Here is a 27,374-nt window from a genome sequence, read left to right as displayed (position 1 = left end):
TCCGTATAAATCATCCTTATGACAATATCTGAGGAACCACGGGTGTCAATGGAGGTATTAAAAAATTATCAGTCCATGTGTAAAGGAGTGTGCTCATAAGCACAGAAGTCATCCAATGAGCCAAAAGGGATTAGTAGAGTCACCTTGAATCAGCAGTGTCATTTTGCCCAGTAAAATTGCATTATGGGAGCTGGAGCTGGCCCTGTGATTTGTGTCCTCATGACAAGGCTTCAGTGTTCATTAGAGGCTGTGGTGAGCAGCTCCTAGACACACGGGAACCGCACACAGCTCTCTCACACACACACACACACACACACACACACTGGTAAGCTCTGGACCATCTCCACCCTACTCTATTTTATCTAGGAATCCCAAATGAACAATTAACTTAGTACATTTCGCAATCTTTTTTTGTTTTAATAATGGTCATGTCTCTGTTCTATGACAACTTATAGAATACACAAGCCAGGGTGAGCCTGTGGAGGCAATGTGATGATGAATTGTGAATCACAGTTTGAACACTCACTCGAAAATCATGTTACATCATTTGCACTGCTAGGCTGGGGTCTCCCTTCCATCAGCACCGGCCTGCCAAGATTGGAACGGGCTTCCCTATCCACGCTGTGAGCGTGCACTCACATATGTGCATGGCATGTTTGGGTGTGTGAGGGTTTTTGTGTGTTTATTAATCTGTGTGTCTGACAAGTATGTATGACCCATTTAATGTATTAAAAACTCCTGACTACACAAAATCAGGGGCCTTAGAGTATAGCTATTGTGTAAGTGTGTGTTTCTGCCATGTGCCTGTGTGTGTGTGCATTCATTTACCTATCCACTCATGACCAGTTCTCCTTTCCTCCCGTCTTTGCATGGATTAAATATGACAGTGGCGTTCTGGTTGGATCGTCGCTCCCATTATAGCTCTTTATTGGGGGCAAATTGATTTCGGGCAGAGCCTTGTTTATTAGCTCCTGTTCCTCAGAGCTGATCATGAGTCAGCAGATTCAGCATCTCTATTTAAAATGCTCGTATCAAGTCCAACTCATGAAATATAGAGGAAGGACAGTGCCCCTGGAAACTGACTATTCATTTTGAATAAAAACTGAGAGCTGTACAGCCAAAGCCTTTTTCCTCACATCACTCCGAATGATTAAAAGACCTGGGAGAATGGCCACTGAATGATTAAAGAGGGTATATGCTGTCAGTGGGGTGTCACCTGTTAGTCTCGGGTAGTTACGAATGTAGCGGGGGAGACATGAGTTACGGGCACTATCTGATGAACATCTCCTTCTCTTTTACTTTCTCCCTCTTTTCTCTCTGATGTTTCCCCTGTCCCTCCTGCTTGTACTCTCTCTCTCTCTCTCTCTCTCTCTTTTTTTTAATCTATCTGTCTGTTACCCTTCCCCCACCTCTCTCAGCCTGGCCGATGATTGCCACAGCCATTGTGGGTTATCTCCTGTGGTGACTGCAGACTCAAGAGTTTTCTACCCTGCTGCATCTTGAGACCCACTGATCTCACCATTCCTGCAACTCTCGTGCCAGCTTATACTCACTCCTCTTGCCCCTGTTCCCTCTTTCTTCTAAGTATCCTCTGAACCCCCCGTGAAGACCTACTGGTGGAGCCACAATGGAGGACACTTACAATAACAGGACTTCCTTGGCTAAGGGGGCCAAGGACATGGTCAAGGAGGCCAAGCGGCATGCAGCCAAGAAAGTCGTCAAGGCGGTGGACCGCGCCACAGATGAATACTCGTCCCACCGCAACTACAGCCGATTCCAGGATGAGGAGGATGAAGATGAGGATTTCTACCGAAACCCCCCGAGGCAGGACGGAGAGAGATACCATGACAACGAGGAGGGCTCCAGTGATGCCACAGAGGGCCACGATGATGAGGATGAAATCTACGAGGGCGAGTACCAGGGGATCCCCTCAGCGGGAGACAAGAAGCATAAGGATGGCCAGGTGGCGCTGGGGCAACCAATGTCAGACGCCACAAGGGACCGTAAGGGGCTGGAGGAGGAGCGACAGGCTGATGAGGAGGAGCTGGCCCAACAATACGAGCTGATCATCCAGGAGTGTGGCCACGGGAGGTTCCAGTGGCAACTCTTCCTGGTGCTAGGCCTGGCACTTATGTCAGACGGGGTGGAGGTGTTCGTGGTGGGCTTTGTGCTGCCCAGTGCAGAGACAGACATGTGTGTGCCGAACTCCAGCTCGGGATGGCTAGGTAAGGGACGTGGTGTGTGTTTGAGTTTTGGTGCATGTGTGCATGCATCTACTTTATCATAGGAAATGATGCAATTCCTTTGATATTAATTATATTGCATCATTTTCTCATGACTCTATATTATGTTTACCAAGGGTATTTATCTAGACTTGATTATAGACCTTTCATTCTGTTGTAAATTCCATTGTGGTACAACACCATGTGGCCAAACACATCATAATTACAATATGTCTATGCACAGTATGGCTATGCATCCCACATGAATTGAAATAATGTCTTCTGTGGCTCTAACCCTAATGATTTCACAAGGGTTATATCAGCTTCGGCCCAGAGAATTTTTGAAATTGTGATAGAAACTCTGCGTTACAAACTCGAGGTGGGGAGGTTGAAAGATTTGTGTTGACCAGGCAGCAAGTGTATAATAAATATACATTATCCACTTGCATAATGGGAAATTTAGGATCCATTGCTTTTGTAGCTAGACCCATTCAAGTGCCTAAAGATCAGGACACCTGGACCTATGCTGCACAGATTTATTTATTCTGTCCCTCACAAGTTCAATAACTCTGTGGCAGAAAACAGACTGAATCAGTAGAGGGATCCTTACAGTAACTTATCAAAACTCCCCATGCCATGGTCATCAACTAAAGTTTTACTTACAAAGAAACATCCTGATAAGAGGAAATTTTCTCATGAGTATGACGGATGACTAGGCAGGTAGAATGGCAACACAAGCTAGCAAACAGCTTCCCTGTGAAAACTTCATTTTCTGGTAGTCTGGCTGCTTGGATATAAAGTTGCAAATGCAGGGCATTTGACATAGTGAATGGTATTCTGTAGACTTTTCTCTAGATATTTTAACTAGATTTAATTAATGGTTGAATTAGTAGTACCTTCTACATTGTTTTTCCTTAAAAGATAAGTTTGGTGTGTCTTTGTACTATACGTGTCACACTTTATCCTAAATGTTTCACATAGATGAGGTGTTTCGGTCCACTGGTCTCCGTGTCAGGATTAAGAGAGTAGCTAGTATTCCCTGTGTGCTCTGTGTGTTGAGCAGGAGTCCCTGCAGTCCCAATGGCTGCAGGTGTATAATCCATCAACACAGAGCTGTGTACAGGGGGCTGACTCACTGTGTCAGTACCAGAGTGGCGAGGACATTAATTCAGGCACACAGACCTTAGATAGTAACTGCCACAGTGAGACATGACAATACATCAACTGCACCGCAACATGCGATGCAAAATTGATATGGCAGTCTCTATGGCAATAGACAAGTTTTCTGCTTCAGTGTATCATTATAAAGTAAATTTACAAAATGTGATGGATATAGAATACACAATGAAACCATCGGTGTTTACATTGGGCCCATAAACCTCGCTATCACTATGCATTTTGTCCACCACTGGGCCTGCGGTCAACCCGTTAAAGGAAGGTTAACTGGCGATCCATTTTATTATAGACTAAATGATTGAGTAAACTCACGTTTTGTCCTGTGTTGTTGTCATTTGTAACCCTGAGGAGAACGGAAACTATCCAGTTGTCTTTACAACAGTGGTGCCAACAATGACACCACTTGGAAACATTTTTTATTATGCACATTTGGTTATTTGTCCGTTGCAGATAACAAATATAAATAATGAATTCTTAATTGCATTTGAATGATAATAAAAACATAGATTTCTTAGCTTGGAAGTGTAAATATACAGTACTTATGCTCAGACCTGTTGTATTATTTAGACATTATAGAAAAAGTTTGTTAATATATGTCTGTATGGGGTTGTCAACCTTAAATGCAAAGTATGCAATTTCTGCTGCTTGTAGTCTCTCAAGCAAACGATAACAAAATTAGAGAGCATCTTGCGATGGGACTACACCAGCTGCAACGCTGCAACATGTTCATTTGTGACTGCATCTTGCGCGGTTGTGACACTATTGCGTTGACAACATCTTCATCTCTGTCTCCAGACAAACAGACAGACAGATATACGTATAAACACCTGGCAAAGAACTCAAATCTGCCTGTGTTGTAGTTCTCGCTACAATAGGTGTCTCCAGGACATTACGTCTTGATGACTCATAAGGTAAAAACATTAACAGCCGACAATGTCGCGGCTGGAATTTGATGACGTCGTGAAATAGCTTTGGATCTAAAAAGTTGTTGTCTTCATTGTTAAACAACCACCACTGCAGATGAAAACTAACTATGATCATGCAATACAAACATTAGTAAACAAAAGTGGCCAGCTAGCTTCCTTCCTTCCTCACTCTCTGATGTATCATAGGTAACTGGTTCAGCCCTGACAAAATGTAGTTTTTACGACACATCCACTGAATAGGACAAAATGTACCTCAAAGCTTGTAGCACATTGTCTCAAACTGTTTTGAGGAAACATGTCGTTCAACTTGAAACCATAGCAAAATGGTGTTCATCGTTTTCAGATTGAACATGTCTCTGGTGTTTCCTGTGTTTCCCTGGATGTCATAGCAACTAGAGGTGGTAGAAGTTATATGATGCCATTACAAGGCGACCAAATGAAATGCACCATTACCTTGAATAAAATAACGGCTTTGTCTGGGTTTAACACAGTTGGGAACATTTGGGATGATGTAGGTACTCAACAAAATATAAACCATTGGCCTTGTCATTTTTCAACACTTTATTTCTGAGATGTTACATACAATGTCTTTAAATTCTCACAAGTATATGCACATTGCCTTCACTTCATTTTTCTGTCTCTTTGCAAGTATCCATGTAAACTCTTTTCTGCCTCTCTAGCTAAGCAAAGTCCTGCAGGCATTCATGCTCTATGCTCTGCTTCTTCTTGTTCGTGACTCCATCCCTCACCCCCTGTCCTTCCCTCTCACCCTCCATTCTCTATGTGCCTCTCTTTTCTTCTGCCATCCTCCCCCATTCTCCTCTCCTTTCTCCCACTGATTACCCCAAGGCTCCTCCCTGTTGAGGTGAACATGATTGGTGTGTGTGTGTGTGTGTGTGTGTGTGTGTGTGTGTGTGTGTGTGTGTGTGTCTGAGCATAGCCTACATGATTACTATGACCTTGTTGGTATCCATTTGGAGTTTTCCAGAGTAATTACACTTAATTACAGCAGACAAAAAGAAGTGAATTGATGTTTTACAGGTGCCATGGCAATATTTTATTGCTTTGATGTGCAGAAATAAACAACAGTAATAAACACAATCTGTGGATGAATTTGTTTAGGTCAGTATCATTTTTCATGTCTTTCTTGTAACATTTAGTATCTTATTTTGCAGTGAGAGCCTTGCAAGCAGATGTCCTCTTTATGGTGGTCTGGTGGTGGTGGTAAAAAATAGTTATGAGGGGACACAGGGACTACACCATCCAAAAAATGCTCTGACCTGGGTACAATTTTGGCAGTGGTACTTGTGGCTAGGTTGTATGTTCAATTTGCCACAATTTGCAAGTTTAGCAGGTGGTAAGCCAGTGAGGAATCATGTTCTTGTTGTTGTGGCACTAGTGACTCATACTGTTTGGTTTTGGCTCCACAGAAGGGGTTGTTCCGCCTTTGTTGCACCCTGCTGGTGACACGCTTCACTTGGTGTGTTCCTATGCACTTAAGTAAGCAGATTACTGTTGACTTTCTGCTTTAATCAGGTTTTTTAAATATGGTTGTATACAAGAAGCACAGTTTGAGTTATTGGGATTAGAAAGGACAGTGTCTTGGCCATGTACTGTATATATTAGTGACCACTTTCTTAAATGGCTTTTTATATGGGAGCAGGCGCGTGATATGCATGCATTAAAAAGACTTTAGACAAAAGTACTGTATCACTGTGATGGCAGACCAATAAGATGAAAGGAGAGATCATCACGATTAAAACTAAATTAACACAAATTATTTTCTAGAAGTAAGGGAGCAGTCTGATTACTGACAGGATCTGTGGATTTACAGTATCCAGGTTACTACAATGTGTGTAAATATATTTCCTGAGTAACCTGGTGTCTAAACTTGCAAAATGGCAGGTTAGAATTGGCAAATGCAAGGATCCTTACTTAAGGGTGTCAGGTAAGGTAACAGGTGAACGAAATTGCCAATCACTGCGAATCACATACAGTTAGCACTACCCAATCATCAGAATCAATGTTGGCAACGCAGGTTTCTGCAAACAACTGATATATTGAAACTTTACATTTCTTAATGTTTCTTCAGGTTAATTTTTCAGTAGCTCTGGTAGGTTTATGTAAAAAAAAGCACTTGGTTAGGGTTAGGAAAAGATCATGTTTTGGCTTAAAATACCGGTTTGGTAGCCATTTTTAAAAATAATTTCCTAAATTTCTTGCAAATATCCCATTGCAGCGACATACAAAAGTTCATAGAAAAAAGAAATAAAAATCACAGTTTCTTGAAAAGGAACGTTTTTTTTTTGGTTGGCAGGAATGGATTATATTCGGGAAGTTACAATGTCACCAGGTTTACGGAAAAGGGATGAAGCTGTTCTCTTCATTCATGCCAGTATGAGACTTTTTCAGATGATGAATTCAATAAAACTCCCGTTGTGAAAAACATTTAAATTACGTAGTTTTGAAAATAGCCATTTGGTGTTTGGTTAGTTCCACCTGAGCTGGACTCCCATCATAGTTGCATTGCGCAGCTCCATTAACCATATAACAGGCGGAGACAGAGGCAAGCTGCACGGACTGAGCTGAGCGTAATGGGATAATGCAGTATGAAAAAACACGAAGGCATGAATAGGATGGATGACTGAAATACTGATTAGATTACAGAATTGTCTTTGGTGCCACCAGTATCCAGATCTAGCAGGAATCTGTAATGTTAAATATGAATGAAGGATGGAGAGTTTGGGGTAGGAGGGGGTGAAATACTGTAAAGAAGAGTGGACGATGAGGGAAGGAAGCAGGAGCGAAAACAAGCGCAGTGAGATGCGATATGTGTGATGAACAGTGGAGAGGAGAGCAGGAGGGACAGCTTCGAAGCAGAGAGATTGCCAAGTTAGAGAGGAGTAATGGGGAGAGAGGTGTGGGTGGATGGGAGCAAGGAGGTGGCAGATTGGTGGTATTCAGTGCACCAACAATGTGAGGGAGAGGCTCAGTTATCATCTCAGACGCAGCAGACAATGGGAACGCATCACCCTATCATTACTTATTTGTTCTCTTAGGCTGTCTCCTCCCTGCTGAGACTCCCCCCATTTCTCTGACTCTGTCAACTCGGCTCTCCTTGTTTTCTTTTAACATCCACCTATCTCCTCTCTGTCACCGATACTTTCCCTTCCTCTCCTCTCTTGCATCCACTCTTTATCCTCTTCTCCTTTTCATCCTTACTTCCCTGTCTTCTGATCTCTCGTACCTTTTTCTTTCTTGGGCTTCTTCGTGTCCCCGCTTCACTCTCTGTCTCCTCTCAAGCGCCATCTCTACAGTATGTCTCCCTCTTTGTCTCTTTTCTTTCCCCATCTCTTCCCTCTCTTTATCCCCCTCTGTATGAGCCAGCTGGCAGGCTGTGTGGGGCTGTGTGGTCCAGGGGCAGCTGAGCATGGCTAAACTGCAGTAAGATCGCAGCGTCACTGCGGAGATTACACCACTTGAGTAGTGCAGCTCCACATTGTGTGGGAGAATGTGTGTGTGGGAGAGGAAGGTGGGAGTGTGTGACGGGACTGATTGTGTGTGTGTGTTTGGGCGCGCATATGGACAAAACCTGCTTCCACCAGCAATATCAGCCACAAGTAAACCGTGTCTAACTGCTTGCTCTTATCGGGGTTCATAGCATCACTATATTTCATGCGAATTATCCACAGTCCTTAAAGTAATGAAGGTTGTATCATTATTGACGCGTTATGACGAGTGAGTCATTTTAAACCCTGCACTTTAAGCCCTACAGTAGGTTACTTTCACATAGATTTCATTGAAACCCTGCCCCCACTGATATGACTTAAACATGACAAAAAAGCTTCAATCTCTTTTTCTGCGGAGGTGGCAGAAGACGGAGGCATGAATCCGATCAAACTGACACGATGTAGTACAAATGTGATTACATGCTGCTCAGTGTAAAGGAGCTCTTGACAGTGGAGCAAAGAGGAAACTAAAGCAAATAAATGAGAGGGATGCACAGAAGAGAAAAGAGGAACAGGAGTGAAGAGGGGAGAAATGAGGAAAGGAAATGAGAAGCGAGCCAAGAAATTGGAAAGCAATAGGAGAGGACACAAGCTGAGAGAAAGAGAAATAGAGGAAAGGTTGGGAGGAGAGGCACAAAATGAGAGGAGAGCTGAGAGAAGGAGAGAGGAGATAAAATAAGATCAAAGTCGCAATGAAGAGATTGAGAGAAACAGAGAGATGGAGTAGAAAACATTAAACCCGAAGAGATTTGGTGACATTGTAGCATGCACCAGGCATGTTCTTGCATGATAGTATCATCATTATGAATAAAACAGGACGGGTGTTTTGCGCCACGCTGAAAACAGTTTGCACCACTAAGAGCGAAGAGCATCAAAGCATGAAATCAGAGAAGAGGTCGTGATGCAGCTCAGCGCTCCCACGGCTCTCAGGGGGCTCCTCGGGATGTGACAGGACAGAAAACACTGCACCAGGGCCTTCCCTTTCTACTCCTCTTCCCTCTCATTCTCTCATCCTATCTGGCAATTACTGGACTCCCCCCCTTCACGACTTTTTTCTCTCTTTTGTCACCCCCACTTTGTTGCTTTTGCTCTGTCTTCTGCTGCTCACATATTTTTTTGCCTGCATTTGTGCTTACTCCTGTATAAATTTTCATCTTTTATCTTTCCTTCTCTATCTAGTTCCCCCGCGGCTAGTTTAGCTACACCAAAAAAGATTACGTCTATTTGTAATATTTTACTATGTGAATTAGATTTACTCTTCGGTCCTGTGTGTGTGAGTGTGTGTGTATGCTTGTAGCCATGATTTATTCCATATATCTTCTCCTAAGACTCCATGGGATTTGTCTTGTGTTTAGAGTGCTGTTATATTCTGAACGTTAACCATTCCTGGAGATGTGTTTTGACATCTTAACAGAGTGTCATGGGGCAAAACCTTTTGCTTCTGCCTGAGAAGTCTCCTGACACACTGTCATTTTCTGATGGTGCTCAGAGTCTATAAGTCTATAAGGGTCATCAGTTCCCAATTCACTGCTGTATTTCAGACTCGTATGGTGAAACGTCTCATCCATAAAAGGAGTCTGGCTTCTAATGCCTAACTGTTGCTTCAAAAAGTGTACATTTCCCTCGACAGTTTCAGATTAAATTTTTAGTCATGAAAGTCTATTTATTGTATCCATCTCCTTAGTTGGCAGGCCTGAGCAAGGACCTACATTTATCGCCCTACTAAATCAATGACAGGGCTGTTCAGGATGATAGCAATTAGGGAATGGGTTTAATTAATCAGAATACTCTGGTTGAAGCTCTTGTGGTCCAACCTTGTCTTTTCTAATGTGTTCAGTTTTGACTGAATGACATGTGAGCATCGGTCTGATTAAAAATTGAAACATCTCATGGGTAAAATGTTATACCAGCCATACTGTTAGGTTGAAGTGGATTAATGAACAGAATTGACTTATGGTGATTTTTTTCACATGGAGCACAAAGAAGAAGGACATGTTTTGCAAATATTTTTATAGACAATGAAATAAATTTGAGAGAAACACTAAAGACTCAAGACATTTTATCCTTTTATTTATAAAAACAAACAAAGAAACAAAGAAACAAAAAACACACCAGTCACTGGATAACATTTAAATTCTTAGCTGAGAACCTTAAACAGTTTTAGTCAGAACTCAGGGTTTCCACCACTGTTGTCTCTTACCTTAAGAGACAAAAATTCCATACGGGCTTAAAAATGTAAATGTGATAGCCTACTACAACAAAATTAAGTTCCGAGACAACAAGACTCGAAGTCTGTTCTGCATTAAAGGCCATTAGCTTAAGATAATTTCATAAATAACTAGGCTTAGTGGTGCATTCAACAACTTGCCCTGGACACAGCATACCTTCGTGAGAAAGTTCAAGCTCCACCTCCAAGTAGCTTTAAATGAGTGTCAGGTCATTGTGCACCTGAATCACGTTCATCATCATTGGATGGAAAGAGGTTGTGAGACAAAGGATCTATATTTTGCTGTCCTGGTCACTACTTATTTGTAAGTGCCACAACATGCTCAAATTATCATATGTTATGGCATTATTGTCCCTACATCATACTAACGGCAAAACTGTCCTTCAACTGGCAGTGCTGAACATGGCAGACTGCGAGGAAAAAGACCTTCGTGGAAAAAATCATTTTTCCATGAAGGTGAAGTCTACTTTTCCTCTGATTGGCTAGTACTAGTTGCCTTTGTTGGTTAGGTTAGGTTAGGTTAGGTTAGGTCAGGTTAGGGTAAGAATGTCAGCGTATGAGACTGGGTAGGGCAGGTCATGCCTTTGCCATTCTGGGAAAAAAAAATATTGTGTCTGCTTCCTGTAGATATAAAGGACTCATTCTTAGGGAACAAAAACACAGCAGTTCTTAGTACCCATTTCTGCCAATAGATCCTCTGAAATCCCACTAAATCCTACACACTGGACCTTTAAACCATCATTTAGATGTGTGTCGTCAGTGTGTCTGTTTCTTTAGTGTGACTGTTCCTGTGAACAATTTTCAAACTAGATTTTGCAGCAGTGTAGTCACGGCTTTGTTTGAGAAAATAGGACTGTATCACTCTGACATTACCCTGAAAGTGGAGTGTGACTCATAGTAAAATTAGAAAGAAATCTCTCATGGGGCAAAAGGTACAAGTTTCTGCTTAAATATGTACAATATTTTTTTGACTTGGCAGGTTAATGCCACAATAACTACCTATTAGTCTTTTGGTGATGAGACAGACCCTCATAATGTTACGGGACGTCTGTGCTATTTTTGAATTATATTGCACCACAGTACACTGTTCTCCTCTTCGCTGGTGCGGGCACTGCTGACATCATGCTCAGAGACACCGAGCAACAAGTCGGATGGAACATCAATAAATTCATTACGTAATGGACTGTCCTTTCAGGGCTGCACTCATTACTCAGTAGTGTTATTACTTTTTTTTTAAAAAAAGGTCGTTAAAGTAGCAGGATTCAGAGGTTCTCTCTTTTCCTGTTTTGTGCCAGCGTCTGTTGTGACAAAAAATAGTTTATTGTTTTTATGGAAAGTTGAGTGCTGAAACTAAATGAAAAGGCCTCTGGATGTTTGGGTGCATGATAATTAAATGGGAGGCTAGTGGGTGTTTGCCTGGGCACCATATATCCAGCCATTTCTTAATGAAGCAAATATGAACTGTGCATAGACTGATGACTTGCGTTAAATTTAGAATTGAATTTATGGCACCTTCAAGCGAGTATCTAGATGGCTGCCAAATGTGACAGATAGGCGGGTTTTGACCCCTGAAGCGAGAGAGTCAAACAGATATCTACTCACAGCAGAGGAGAGGAGACCTGACTGCAGATATTACAGAGAGGAAATGCATCTTGCTATTAAGATTATTGTAATGGGATGAACAAAGTGTCCTTACGGCTGAATCATATCACTCCATACATGACTGCCACTTACACTCTTCTTTTTGGGTGGATTTATGGATACAAATATCCTCTCTAAACACACTTTATGTTTAAGTGTCTACATGTGACTGGATATGTATTAAGACAAAACATTTATAGCATATGTTAGTAAACTATTCAGTGTTTTAGTCTGGAACAGAATCCCCAGAAACAGAAAAGTGACATTTCTAAATAGAGAAAAACCCAGTTGGAGTGCAGCAGACACTGTGTATCCATGAAGGCTCCTAACCATACAATGCCACATACAATGTAGACTAAAGCAGTAATAATAGGCTCCTCTCTCCCGAGCAGGATCATGATGATCAGTGAGAGAAATCAATACTGTTTTGTTGGAGCATTGATCCCATTTGTGATGAAAGAGATTAAAAGAGAGCGGCGGGCCCTTTGTGAAGTCACCCTGTATTACTGTTCACATTTGTCTTCTCATTGATCAGAGCCTGTTTTCAGTCTTTTACACACTGTATTTACTTATCAATGTTAGAGTCTTCTGGGTCCGAGGGATTTTTAATAGGATGTCAGGTTCGATGTCATCAGTCAGTGTTCCATTTTTTAGGGTCCAGTCGGAGCAGTTGGAATCTACAATTTGTAAGATATTAAAAACGTGAGGAAACAACAGTGTCTCAAAGTTGTCCATGTACTGTGTTGCGGAGATGGTTACTGAAGCTAGCATGCTAACCAGCTAGCCCTGGTCCGTCCTGTCCGGTAATACCACTTTATAGCCTACTGCAAAAAGCGATAGTCTGATCAGTCTCTGCAGTTTCAGCTAGCAGATATATACCAGCTGCCATACATGGACAAAAATAAACTCACTAAATGTCAAGAAATTACCGTATAAATGTTTACGTATATTTTCCCTACTAAGCAGAAAACTACAACCATACACCTCTCTTTACTAAGCTAAGACAAACTTAATTGCCTTCTTAACTCATCGAAAAAAACACTTCAGTCAAACTCAAGCTAAACTAAATAAAACTCACCAACACAGTCTGGTTGGTCTTTGCACAATCACCTCTGGTTTGGTTGAAATAAATCCCTGATTCAACTAGTATGATATCAAAATATTATCCTCAGTCAGTCATGGAGGCTGTGTTCAGTCCCAGTTAGTGTCCAGCCGTGTTCACTCTTATGCCAGGCTGCCAAATCCATCTGAGCTGAGCCCCGTCGCACATGGTGACTCCCCCTGTGATCCGAGGTCCCGATCCAGACAAACTCTACGATTGCTGGCTCCATGGCTAACTGAGCCATGAGCTAATTTGCTAACGGTAGCTAGCTACAGCCAGCAGAGCAGCAGTTGTCAGTTACTTTGGTGATATGCTGCGTCCTATTTTTGGAGCTACCTTCAAATTCTAGCCATATTTTACAATTTACACCTTTAATTTAAAAATTGTACATGCAGCACTATCATCTTGTCATACTGATTAAAGAAAGTGTAGGTCTAACATTGAAGAATGTTTGTGTTTCACTACAACGCATTTTGAGTCATATTAACACTTATACTAGCATTCAGTTTTCCCCTTTTTAAAACATCATGATCACCTGTAAGTGTACAGCTCAATACTGAGTCAGTCATTCAACATAACTTGCAATTCACAGAAGAACCCTCAGCAATCCTGGAAGCACAAGCTTAATGTTGCTCCATATTTTAATTTGACACTTCGCCATTTGCCAGCAGAGGCACATTTAGAGGACACGATTCCTGAAACACTTCTTGGCTAAGAGTCAGTATTGGATAGTTTAGAGGGTGATATTTTCAAAATGTCATCCCCTAAGTTCACTTTTACTTCAATGACAACTATTTTATTGGTGAAAGGTGATATTATGAGAATAAAAAACACAAATCTGTGAAGGTCATCACTTTAAACTGATAGCAGGAGGGGAAAGTGTAACTTCTTGCTGCTTTGCGAGAAAGACATAATTCTTCTTTGCCTGAAATAAAAATAGCTGCAGCAGAAAACTTTCTAGGAAGCTCTGGTGTGCAAGTCCATAACTGTATGAACATGTGAATACATTAACATAACCTTACTGTTTTGATTTTTCTGTCACCACTCTTATAGTTTTGTTTTTAGTGGAAAAGCTATGAACACCCACTCTAGGCAATATTATCTGCTTAACCCTAAATAGCTGTCAAAGCTAGCAACTAGCTGGTGAACACAGTTCACACAATTAGCTGCTAAGGAGCTGGAAATTTCCCCGAGGAGTTAGTGGAGACAATAAACAGAGCTAATCGGAAAGTGCATATTTGACTGAAATGTGCTGGGTGGCCAGTAACTGCTGGATATATAAATAGGCAGCTGTGTGCTAAATTAAGCTAATTTTGTCAGGGTAATCTTGCAAATCATATGTAAAAAAAATACTGTGGGAGGTGACTCATTCATAGCTGATGAGAGGACTGAATCATTTTCTGTTTGGACCAATTCACCAAATCTTGGTTAAGTCTTAGATTTACAAAAACAGGCAACCTCATGCAAACTTTTGCGCATGCTGAGATGTGATAAATATAATGTTTATTCAAGCAAACTAAACTCAGACCCCACTCTCCCCTTTTCCAGGCAGTGTCATTTACTTGGGAATGATGGTGGGAGCATTTTTCTGGGGCGGGATGTCCGACAAAATAGGACGAAGACAGTGCCTCCTCATTTGCATGTCCACGAACGGCTTCTTCGCCTTCCTGTCATCTTTTGTCCAGGGATACGGCTTATTCCTCGTTTGCCGTCTCTTTGCGGGCTTTGGGTAAGTCTGACAAAGTGGAGGTCATTTTGGGGCCGACGAGGATCCCAAGCCATCAGTTTAAATGACTTGTGAAAAGTCAAGTTACAAGGTACACTATAAAACCTCAGAATCTCCTTCTTTTGGATGATCTGAATATATTCAGTATATATCCAACAAGTCTGCACCAGGAAGCAGTATGAGTACAGAATTAATCTATTAATTAATAGTTGTTTCCGTAGGCATGGTTCTAATTATTAGTCCCTTTTTTGACATCCACCAAATAATTGTTTCTTAAATATTTATATTTTAGTATACTTAAAGCCTGTCTCTGTCACTGCTCTACATAATGTTTAAAAAGTAGTTTCTGGCTCTTACTATAAAGGGTTTAATACACCTATCTATCTACCTAAGTTTCCTTTCTGGCTGAATAAATGTCATCTCTTCCTGCTGCTGCAATGCAGAGCAGTAAAAACTATTAACAGCCAATGAACTTCGATGTACATTCTTGCCATCTTAGAATTTCTAAAAATAAACCAGTATGTGAGAATGAAAACTCATCCTCTTCCTGCATAGAAAAATGGTGTAGACGTTGATTTATTATATCCTCACCCCTGGCAGTGTAACTGTTCCTTTAAGAGCTAATTCAGTAATTGCATCTGCATCACTCTCCCCAGAGACCTCTAGAGTAATTGAAAAGGCTGTCCAAACTGCCAATGCAACCTGTGCCCCTGACTCATGAGGAACTGGCACTGACATTTTTTTTTGTATTATGTTTAAAAAGATATGCTTAGTTGTGCATGTTTTTTTTTGCTTACTTGGTCCCCTTCTTAATCTTAGCAATGACCCTTCAGTTTATTCTATTTAAATGGAAAACAAACCTAAAACACTTTACCAATGTTTATATGCAAATCTTATTCAACAGCAGGAACAAAAACAGGGAACAAACTGAGGGATTGGGACAAAGCATGCAAAAGCAATTGTGAAAGGTGTAAAATACAAGTATAAATAAAGATGTGTTTCTGTCCTGATTTGGCTTCTATCTGTGTCACTCCCACTAACTTTCCCATCCTCTCTGGCTCTTGCAGGATAGGAGGTGCTGTGCCCATTGTTTTCTCCTTCTTTGCAGAGGTGTTGTCCAGGGAGAAAAGAGGAGAACACCTCAGCTGGTTGTGTATGTTCTGGATGATTGGAGAGATCTATGCATCTGCTATGGCCTGGGCCATCATACCACACTATGGTGAGTTTATCAGTTAAAAAACAGTGTACTATAGTTTTTGGATTGGGATTGAACTTCATGATAAAGAAGAAATGATATCTAGTGAAAGCCTAAACAGGATTAAATTTAGCAGCACTGATGAGAAGCTTGGCAATGTGACTTTGTGTTAAGCTCCTGACTACAGGTTGCAAAACTGTAAGGCTTCCCCCACTGCTGCGGGTCGACGTGCTGGTTTCCCTGCCATGAGAATCAATCACTTAATAGGTCTGAGTGGCTGGGGGCTGTGAGAGGCAGAGGTTAAGAGATTAACGTACGCATAAATAGCATAGATGCATGCTGAAAGGGTGAAGTTAGGCCCATGGGAGAGAGGGAGCTGTGATTTATGACAATACTGTTAGATATCCGCTGCGCTCATCACGAAAAGAAAGGAAAAGAAGGGACTGAGCTTTCTCTCCTCTTTTCCTGCTTTCTTAACCTGCTGTCCCTTCCTTTTACTGCCTCCCCTCTCCTCCTGTTTTGTACGCTCCCCATCTCTCTGTCTAACTCTGTCCTTCCTTTTATTACCTCTCCTCTCTCCCCAGTCTCTGTCTCCGCAGAGTGTTCTTCTTGATCAAGCATAATTAGGTTTTTCTCCTTGCTCTAATAGGACAAAGCTACAGCTAGAGGTGATTTATGGCCAGACCATGCTTTAGCCAACCTGTGACGTCAGTGAGAGGGAGACAGTGTGTGTGTGTGTGTGTGTGTGTGTGTGTGTGTGTGTGTGTGTTAGTTGCTGTAAGTGGCGGGGATGATGTTTTACTGGGCTGCAGCCACATACCGGTCTTCCTCAAGGAAAATTGGAGGCAATAACATCTGACATTGTAAGAGGTCATTCGGGTGAACACACGCACACACAGAAAGGCACATGAGAACACACATGCGGCAGTTTCCGATGAAGGACTTCTGAGTTTTCTTACATGTAAGGAGATGCATACACACATGCACAAATACACACACTGCTGTAGATCTGCTCACATGGATGTACAGCAGCACACTGGTGAAAGACTTGTGAAACCCTCAGAACCCAGAACAAGTCTTCTTGAAGAAACTCTGCTGTCAGATCTGCTGATATCGTATTGAAGGGATAGTAGTGGCCTTACTTTGCTCTTATTCTCTCTGACACTCACTACTACTCTGTCTCTCTCTCTCTGAGAGGGAACTACGTGTCTTGCATACATACCCCAGCACTCACCAGTGGTTTTTATGTTTTCCCTAAAGTGCTGCAGTGCCTGCAACCAACAGTGCTCCAATGTGTCGGCAAAAAAGGCCTCCTGCAGAGATAGTCTTATGTCTTTGAACAAACACATAAAGGTATCAGGTTATGATACAAGTACCTCAGCACTGGTGTTGAACGCACCACTAGAACTCTCGTTTATCTTCCCACTCGCTGACTGCTAATGTCTCCCAAAAGCCCCCTGCCAGACTCACAGCTGGGGCCCTGAAGGAGGTCTGCTTGGCAGGCACAGATCCTCTGACGGGAGAGTTTGATGAGTTACTTGCTGTCAGGCAAGCCGAAGACGAGAGTAACCTCAGTAGACACTGCTCAGATCTACAGATTAAAGATTAAATGTCCCCCAGTGAACTTCACATCGTTGTCAATTACTTGTAACTCCTCTAATTATACTTAGGCATTAAGGCATTGAAGGGGATTAAGTAAATCAACAAATTCATTTAATGCTTGTAATCTATCTATCTATCTATCTATCTATCTATCTATCTATCTATCTATCTATCTATCTATCTATCTATCTATCTATCTATCTATCTATCTATCTATCTACAGTATCGAGGCCTGGGAGTAGTGTAGTACTGCTGACTCATTCATCCATAGACTTAGTCAATTATGTACATAATCCCTGTAATGAGATTTCCAATGGCATGGGTGAAACACTAACCCCGAGGGGCAGGAAGCCACGCTACATTTCTGTAGAAAAGGCAATCACTGCTGAACAACTCCTTCCCTTTCTCTCTCTGTTACTCTGTCTCTTTCTGTCTTTACTTCTCTCTCTCACTCCAGAGTCACTCCAGCCATACACAAACACACACACACACACACACACACACACACACACACACACACACACACACACACACACACACACACACACACACGCACGCGCACACACACACAAGGAGAAAGACAGGGAAATAAATAAAGGGACTCAGAGAAATACACACAGACGAGACGTCGTCTACGAAAGTCATTACTCCTACTGCCCAGCAAAAGACACTATTTGCTGAGTGAAACCCAATCATAGACTCATTGCCAATGTGTGTTGTCTCAGCTATAAGATTGTTACTCAGTACAAAAGCTGAACTTTAATCTGGCTAATGAAAACATTATATATTATCATACATCATACCATGTTTTTCTCTTCTACTTTTTCCCTCTGCACATTTACCCTTTCTGTATTTTATCACTGGTTTCTGCTTTCTACTGAGACATTTCCATCTCTGTGGTCTCTGGATGCATGTGCACCACTTACGACAGACGCCCACCCCCCCTTTGGAAAATTGTTGTTTTTAGCTGTTGATGTGCATTGCTTTCAAAGCTGGATTTTAATATGCTGTGAGATTACTTCCAAGCAGCCGTTTTCTGGCATAACCATTAGTGTTAACCCCCTCCCCACCCCCTGACTCCCCTCCTACGCTTGTTGATGGATAATGGTGCTATTCCCTTTGGAGCAGCATCTCCATGAGGCACGATCTGTCGAGAAACGTGGGAGGTCACGACTGACACGGCAACCCCGTTCTGTGCTTCCTCCCAAAAATTCTAAAAAAATGAAGTCTATGAGAGCACAAACACAGATCTATATACACTACATTTCTGCTTGCATCCTGGCTGTTTCTGGCATTATTTTACACTGTAACATTTAAGTTCTTATACCTGAGTTACCTGTGTTATGCTTTCTTTTCCCACTGACTGGTTGAAACAATTATTTTGTGAAATTACAATATAAAAAGTCCCTCCTTACACTAACTCTTGCCAAAGAAAAAGGCAAATTTATAGCATATCATTTTCCATGTAAATTTGTGTATTTGCGTGACAATATGTGTGGGTGGGTTTGCAGTATTATGGCATTATGTCAACTCTATCAGTGTCATTTGTATATGATGATTCTTGTTGGCAATTTCTGCTTTTTCTATGTAGATACCATTTTTTTGTGTATGTGCATGTATGCGTGCCACCACCACCACCCTTGTGAGAGCGTCTCTACATGTGTGTATATGTGTGTGTGTGCATGTTACAATGATTAATGAGTCTAGGAGAGTGCCTGTGGGCTGAGATCAGGTGCAGCAAGATTTAACTTAGCAGAAAACACTCAATTCCTTTCCTACACATTCAATTAACCCGTCCCTGTGCACTTCTCTCAGCTCCCTCTGCAGAGCCATTCATCTCTGAGCTAACACATCACTCTGCTCCAGCTGCAGAGTGCTCTCGTTTAAATGCCATCTTTTATTTGCGCCCCCTTTTTTGTTTGCCGTATAAGATTCACACATTGGAATCAGCCTCTCAGATCAAGTGGCCCCCTCTGACAGGGATATACAGTAGTATCTACACTACAACTCATATTATTTAGTCACTGCTTCCATCATTTTGAGACTTATTAAATAATCCTATTTGTTTTAATTATGCCCCTCTGTGAACTGAAGATTGGCTAAATAGCAACCTGATGGCTTCAAATGGTGCATAGTGTATAATTCATCAATTAGACACATTGTGAATGGTGGTCTGGTCTGAGAACCAAGCAGTCATGACCAGAAAGATTAAATTCATTGGCTAAGTTTACAGAAAAATAATTATTTGAAGGATCACCTTAATGTTTTATATTAAAGTAAGGCACCAACATATACTACTAAAACAATAGATCAAATTATGTAATTTGATGATTTATAATGTAAAACGTATCACTCATAGTGATGAACCGAGTAGCATCGCCTGACTCTGCGATTCACTTATGTAGTTTTTAGCCTGTTTTAGTTCACTGTTTTGGTTTAGTTACTTTTTGTACCTGATTTTGATTTAGATTAAGTCTTAGTGTTTGTCGAAAATGTACATTAGTTTAAGTCAAATTTTACTGGTTTGAGCTTAGTCTAGCTTTCGTCAGTGTCGTGTTTTTAAGCATTTTGATGCTACACAGCTCTCGTCTTCTTTGTTATGTACAGTAACCTTCATTACAGGTGTTGTAGTCTGTGTTCTTGTCCAATTCTCTTTGGATTGGGAATAAATTGCACACAATCTGTTTCTTCAAAGAACCGGTAAGGTCAGATATTAACCTGACTGACACTGAACAGTACTGAATGCAATGTGATTCTTATCAATTGTACAACAAGTCAAGTGACTAAATCAACCGCTTAAGAACAGATACTTTTGGAAAGTGTAGGTTTCTAATCAGGAGCAATGTTATGCGCGTGATTATGAATTAACATGAATTAATGTTTATTAAAAAACAGAGGTTGGAGAATCCATATCGGTCTTATATTCATTGGTTTCTCCGTATCTGCTGTGTAAATAAGATCTGTTTGCTGCAACAGTTCACCACTAAAACATTATACAGTGATTATATTACAAGGTTGCAATTACTGCTTGTTATGCTGCCCCCACGTGGCCAAAAAAAGTCAACATAATTGCCATAATTATGTTGCATTTTTAGCTTTCACTTGTACAATCTTTTTACATATCAGTTTTAGTTTATGTACCTTACCTAGACTTGTATACAGCTTTACAAACCACTTCCAAGACCTGATTTTCATTAGTGTTGTATGCCACCACTTGCAGGTTGGAGTTTCAGTATGGGGTCAGCGTACCAGTTTCACAGCTGGAGGGTGTTTGTGGTCGTCTGTGCCCTGCCCTGTGTTTGTGCTGTGGTGGCACTCACCTTCATGCCTGAAAGCCCCAGGTTCTACCTTGAGGTAACGGTATTTTCTTTAATTATTACAGTTAAAGAAATAATAACACTGAAACTGTTCTAATGTCTCCCTTCAACACCGTGCTGTCTGAGGGTGCTGTGTCATTGTCACCACATGTTTTACGCTTATCAATTTTACATTCAACATCTCTAGAATAATCCATCAGGCAAATTGAGAGTACTTGGACATTTTCCAACAGATGTTTGATCAGACCAAACAGTGTGAGTCACTCAAAACTGTTGGAGGAGGGCTTATGCTTATCTCCAACAAATAGAAGCCTGGAGATCCGTGACAGTATAATTAGCCTTTGAAGCAAAATGAGTCACTGTTGTCGTGACTCTCTTCATTTTGACCCATCTTTGAGAAATCAAAGAACTTTTTTTATGTGCAGTATATACAGTTTTAAATGTGGAACTGATGCTGTCCCTGAGTAAGTGAGACTGGTGCTGATCCCATAAATGTATCTCATCCTGTCCCTTTCCCTGCTGTCAGGTAGGGAAGCATGATGAAGCCTGGATGATCCTCAAACAGATCCACGACACCAACATGAGAGCGCGTGGGCAACCGGAGAAAGTCTTCACCGTGAGTGTTTGTTTCTGCTGTGCGCTGTCTTGGCAGGGTTTCCTGATGCTTAAGAAAGCAAAGAGGCTTATATCCTGCCACAGCTGGGACAGGTTTTAATGCTTTCACCATACAGAATCATATCTGAATTATGAAGGTTCTGAAAGCTGTTTTATGTCGTTCAGGCTTATTTGCTGCGTGAGCTGCACTCTGGGAAAGCCTCTTAGTCAACACGTTTCTTGAATTGATCACGTACTGTACAGTATTACACAATGTTTACATTCACAGTTTTGATTCTGAGATGATTTTTAATACAGATATATGTGCTAATATACATATCAGATAATCAAATACAAAACACTCAAACGAGTAAGATCCATGAAATTGATTGCTTATGTAAACATGGTGATGTCAAGAAATGAGAGTAGAATGTAGCGTGAATGTACAGTAGACTACACCTGTTGTATTATGCTGTAATCATAATTTTCTTTCTTTTATTATTTCCCAGGTAAACAGGATCAAGATCCCCAAACAGCTGGATGAACTGGTGGAAATGGAGTCAGAGTCGGGCAACCCAGTTTCCAAATTTTTCTTTAGGATAAAAGCTGAAATACATGGGGTAAAATAAGTTCATTTCTATTTACTGCACCAAATTTCTATTTTTGTCACATAAAGTTTAACAAGTATCATCTCTCTTCAGATCTATCTGAATCTCATGAAGTGCTTCAACTACCCTATGCGAGAAAACATGATGCGACTAGCCATAGTGTGGTTCACACTGTCCTTCGGGTGAGCTTCTTTCTGACGTCATTTGTGCCATTGACAAATGAGACAAGTCTAATTTTTCCAGTCACATAATAGCACTAGGCAATCAGGCTTTTGGCCACATTGCGTTTCTTTCATCTCGATCTCTGTGCTGTGCAGAAGTTGCATAGTCTCGAAATCAATCACAGTCTGTGGATCAATACCAGTCCATTGGTGTCTCAGTGGGAGAAAAGATAGGAGTGACAGCAGCCAGAGATTGAAAAACACCCTGAAATCACTCTGTAAAATCAAACAGAAACCACAATTGTCTCCTGGTCTTCTCTCTGCCTGTGTCTGACTGCACATTTAAGAGTGTATCTATCTATGTTTAGCCAGATCTTACTCTAAAATCAACATTATTCGGCTGATGAATTTATTTTTGATATTCTGATATCACTGTATCCCTCTGATTGCAGGTATTACGGCCTGTCAGTCTGGTTCCCTGATGTCATCAAACACCTTCAGGCAGATGACTACGCCTCTAAAGTGAAGATCCACAGCAATGAACGCATCGAAGACTTCACCTTCAACTTTACCTTGGAGAACCAGATACACAAAAATGGCCTCTTCATCAATGACAGGTAGGAAAAGTCAACTTACCAGCAGCATTAGTGGATGTAAAATCACAGTAATAATTGTTAAATTCAAAATGTTAATCTTACATGAATGCATTTGTACTAACCCAATCTCCAGGATAAATGTTGTAATATTAAGTTTTGGAAAAACACGACTATGTTAAATTTGTAGGTGTCACACCTATCATATCAACATTTTTACAAAACTTTACGTTTCAATTTCTCAGTTTTGTGTCGTGACATCACTGTGGTTGAGGTCTGGTTAGGTGTAGGCACAAAAACCACTTGGTTTAAGTCAGGAAAATACAATTCATTTTGCTTTATATACTCTGTGTTTTGTACCCCAAAGATGGCTGCAAAATGTCACAGCGTCTTGTTAAAAATATCTAGTTTTCTTGACACAGAAATGGCATCAAAATATCCTGACGGTATTGACATGTTGATATAATACATATGAAACATGCAAATTTAACATGTTTATGGTTTGCAGAAACGTACAATGCCCATATTTATTCTGGTGACTGGGCTGGTTATACAATACAAACTAAATTAGAAGATTTTGGATCAAGAGTGGTTAGATGTTACTGCACTGCAGTTAAAATGATACTAAACTATTATACTGTGCTTCTCCAGATTCATCAATATGAAGCTGAAGTCTGTCACTTTCATTGACTCTACCTTTCGTAACTGCTACTTTGATGATGTGACATCGGTGGGCTCCTTCTTCCGTAACTGTACTTTCATTGATGCTTTCTTCTTCAACACAGGTGAGATATTGAGATTAAAGATTCTTAAACTCTTACTGTGACATAAATACACAGTTAGGGCAGTATGTTTTTCTGTCTTAGATTCATCAGCTATAATTGTGTCACAGTGAAAAAGAACATTTTGTCTGCTGTGAGACAGCTGTGAGACAAGACAACAACATACTGCATTGTGATTTATTGTTGCCAAGTTGTATTTTCTTTTTGTGTTCTTTGGCCAGACATCGACGAATCCAAGTTGATAGATGGCACAGAGGTGATCAACAGCACATTCACCCACAACAAGATAGGATGCCAGATGACGTTTGATGATGACTACAGCGCTTACTGGGTTTACTTCATCAATTTCCTTGGGACTCTGGCTGTTCTGCCCGGCAACATTGTGTCTGCCCTTCTCATGGACAAAATTGGGCGTCTGTCCATGTTAGGTAAGAATGGAGGCTATAAGAGTAAGGTTCATGTTTGTGTGTGCACTTGAATTATTGTTTTTCACATTGACTGTAGGATGTTGAAATGATTCATGCTTTGGCTGAGACATCCATCACTGAGTATGAGAGGCAATTTTGATGAGACTCTATGATTTAGTTGAACATTAGTCACCTGAATGTCACTTAGCACTAACTCTCGCTCCTTCACTCTTTCTCCGTGTGCGCTTGTATGTCGATCAGGCGGCTCTATGGTCCTTTCAGGCATCAGCTGTTTCTTCCTGTGGTTCGGCACCAGTGAGTCCATGATGATTTTCATGTTGTGCCTTTACAACGGCCTGAGCATCTCTGCCTGGAACTCCTTGGATGTGGTCACAACTGAGTCATTCCCTACTGTCAGGAGGTGAGTACATACTGGCTTATATAGTTGTTTAGGATTTACATATAATGGACTGACACGCACAAAGAAACACAGAGGTGATTCATTCAACTTTAACACATTTTCTCTCTACCTCCTCCTGATTTTTCCTCCACAGAGGAACTGGCTTTGGGTTCTGCAATGCTCTGTGTAAGCTGGCTGCAGTGTTGGGGAACCTGATATTTGGCTCTCTTGTTGGCATCACAAAGGCCATCCCCATCCTAATGGCCTCGTCTGTGCTCGTTGGGGGAGGCCTGGTTGGACTCCGGTTGCCTGACACCAGGGCGAATGTCCTCATGTAACACCAGCTTGGGGTTCATCAGTTGGGATGCAACCCGGACAGAACCTGGGTGAATCCAAGAGGAATCCCAGGGAGTGTTGAGCAGGGAGTGCAAATGGCTTGGTTCACACATATTCAACAGTATTAATCACATTGCGCTTGTGTTTTACTTTTATCATACAAATCAAATCATTAGATTCCTCGTTAGTCAATAATAACCTCAGCCATTTTGTGAATGTATTGTCAGGAGACTTCAAATGAGAGAGACTGGAGTTTGCACAGGTTTTGGTACTAAGACTTCAGTGAAGTTTGCTCAGTGACGGGTTGCACTTTCCAGCTGCAGTCAGAACCCCAGTCGAGTCACTGCATGGCTAAAGCTCAAAGCTTTTAATATTGATACAGTCTTATTAAGACAAGCCAGATGGGGAGAAAAGTGAAAAACAAGCTGTAATGAGCACAGCCAACCTGCTGTGTGACAACGTAGGGAATAGATGATCAGACAGAGCGGTCACACGACACAGCTGTATGACAGCTGGCTTGCCCACAGGACCTACATACACAGGACATGTTGTAGACAGTGTTCAGAAAGTCAACATACACAAATACACTAATAAAATCCACACACAGATATACTTTATGTGCAAATACAGACTGATGTTTACATATACCTACACTTTCTTCCCCATTCTACTGTACACACAAAACAGTATTTTGCTCAACATGACATTTGCTCAGACATCCGCAACCTTTTCAAAGTTGATAATTCACATTGGACACCAAGCCCTTTGCATTTCCTACCCAACCAACCAAGAATCAAATGGCCATATTGAAAAACTGTATTTCTTGTACCAGTAATTGTATATTATGTTGGTATGAGGCTGTTAATTATGTTTTCTGTTGTGTTATTGGGGAAGTTGAAATGGTGAACTATTCATTTAATCCAAATGTTGTCACTCCGGGTTCCCTTCCATGTGTTGTATTATTGAACAAAGGCTCTCTGATGAGCTCTCCTTCTGATTTAGCTTTGTGTTGAATTTTGCTTGTGGCAGTGACGTTGATAACGACATGTCATGCTGCTTCCTTTCAAAAATACTGAATGGCCTTTTTTTTAAATGTGCCTCTCCTTAACTGGAGCAGTCTGCTCATAGTCGTGTGGTGTCCAAAGGTTAAAAGGAATGGCAGTAACTGAATAGGAAGTAAAAAGATAAAATAATCATGGCGTTTTTGTGTATATATATGAAAAATGTGGCCAATACCGTATTTTGTTAGGGTGCGAATTTACTCCACACCTCATCTCTTTTGTTTAGAAGCCATATTTTTTGTGAGCCTTTTCCTATCCTGAATAGAAATAATCCGTTTGTTACTAGAGGTAACAAAGAATCATCAAATGATCAAATGGTGTAAGTTACCATGTATGACCAACCACCTCACTATGAGGGCTAACTGTTGCCAGAAATGATGAAAATGTCTCGTAAGGAGACTTTTTGGCTTCTTATCTTAAATTATTTGGAAAAAACGAATATAGTATGTTTACTATTATGTTAACATATTATATTAGTTCCATTTGAAGATGTGAAACAAATACAAAACTAGATGATAATTTTGAGCTCTGTCATTTGTTTTGACTTATCCAGTCTAAAATCTAATTTTGCCATAACCTCACACTTGAAAACATGACCTACCTTGTAATAGATTTTATGTATATTGTCTTTCAACATTGGAACCTCAATGCTTACTGCTAAAGATAATGATAATAATATCATGTTGCAAAGTGTTAAAATACCTCTAAAAATTTAAAATTGTGATTGACATTTTTCAGATATATCTGACATAACAATTCAGTTGATCTCAGCCTTTTGTGGATTGTATTTTCTGTGGCTAACAGCCAGTGTCCTCCTGCTTTTTTCTGTATTTGTGATATCTGTAATTGCAGTGTAGAGGTAGTTCGCCCTTGCACTGCAGTTGGCTCTTTTTAGGCTACTCAACAACAATAACAACAATAACAACAACAAAAACAGGCTTCCAAAGTGGTACTGTACATGTGCATCCATTTCCATTTACTCAACTTTTTCTCAGATTTTGTAAAATCATTTGGAAAGAAATAAAAAATATGTCGCTATTGTGCAACAGATATTTTTCACCATGTGATTTCAATATTTTTTAAGCAAACGAATGGCATACAGATTCTAAATAAATGCACTGATATAGAAAGTAATGACTTTCCCCAAGTGTCAATTCAACGCTGCTGACTGTTGCCATTAGCAAGATTAACAGAGGGATTGATCTGTATGGTTCTGGATGTGTTCAAACCTTAATTAAAGGCAGATCTACCTGTTGTGTTATGTTGGGGAGAAATTATATTTCCTGTTTTGTTTGAGGTATTTTGGGTTTTGCTTACTGTATATGTACTGTATTCATGTTTGTGAGCGAGTGTGTGTACAAGAGAGGGTACTGTATGTGTGTGGATGCACGAGTGTAAATAATGTACATATCAAAGCTGGTATTGGTGAACTTCTGGGTTATATGTGTATAAGCTCCTTGATCGAGTCATGTGTCTCCTGCTTTGTCCAAGCGATAAGTCCATCTACTGTGTCACTGTTGTACATCTCTGTGTGTCCTTGGCCTTAAGCTCCTATTCACCTGCTACTCTCTGTGTGTGTATGTATGTGTGTGTGTGCTCAAACTTGCATGTATGTAAGAAAACTTATGTTTCTTTTGTGCTCAACTTTGTGTTCTTATTGTAAATTACTCTGGCAAAAAATGATGGCAATATTCAGATTTTTGTTGAGGAAAAATGTGAATGTATCTCTCTTGTAAGTTCTGTTCTACCATTTTATGGAGGTAATCAAATGTATGTGGAGAATAAAGTT

At 40.8% G+C, this 27,374-nt stretch overlaps 1 protein-coding gene across 3 annotated transcripts; it reads left to right on the top strand.

Moving 5' to 3' along the window:
- Positions 1-1,627: 1,627 nt before the first annotated feature.
- Positions 1,628-25,876, top strand: sv2ca (synaptic vesicle glycoprotein 2Ca). 3 transcript variants are annotated; one of them, XM_073466577.1, is made up of 13 exons: positions 1,628-2,225; positions 14,352-14,532; positions 15,597-15,760; positions 19,080-19,112; positions 20,541-20,680; positions 21,170-21,259; positions 21,747-21,857; positions 21,939-22,027; positions 22,459-22,623; positions 23,251-23,384; positions 23,603-23,809; positions 24,050-24,209; positions 24,343-25,876. In XM_073466577.1, exons 1-13 carry the CDS (start codon positions 1,628-1,630, stop codon positions 24,524-24,526), a joined length of 2,256 nt encoding a protein of 751 aa, XP_073322678.1. In that variant the 3' UTR covers positions 24,527-25,876. The 3 variants fall into 3 exon arrangements, with proteins under 3 accessions (XP_073322678.1, XP_073322679.1, XP_073322680.1); XM_073466578.1 differs by lacking the exon at positions 19,080-19,112 and having other exon boundaries at positions 15,597-15,748; positions 20,547-20,680; XM_073466579.1 differs by lacking the exons at positions 19,080-19,112; positions 23,603-23,809 and having other exon boundaries at positions 15,597-15,748; positions 20,547-20,680.
- The last annotated feature ends 1,498 nt before the right edge of the window (positions 25,877-27,374 follow it).

The sequence above is a fragment of the Pagrus major genome, chromosome 5, assembly GCF_040436345.1.
Source record: "Pagrus major chromosome 5, Pma_NU_1.0".
In the NCBI taxonomy this organism is placed as follows: Eukaryota; Metazoa; Chordata; class Actinopteri; order Spariformes; family Sparidae; genus Pagrus; species Pagrus major.
This window is presented reverse-complemented; position numbering and strand designations above follow the sequence as displayed.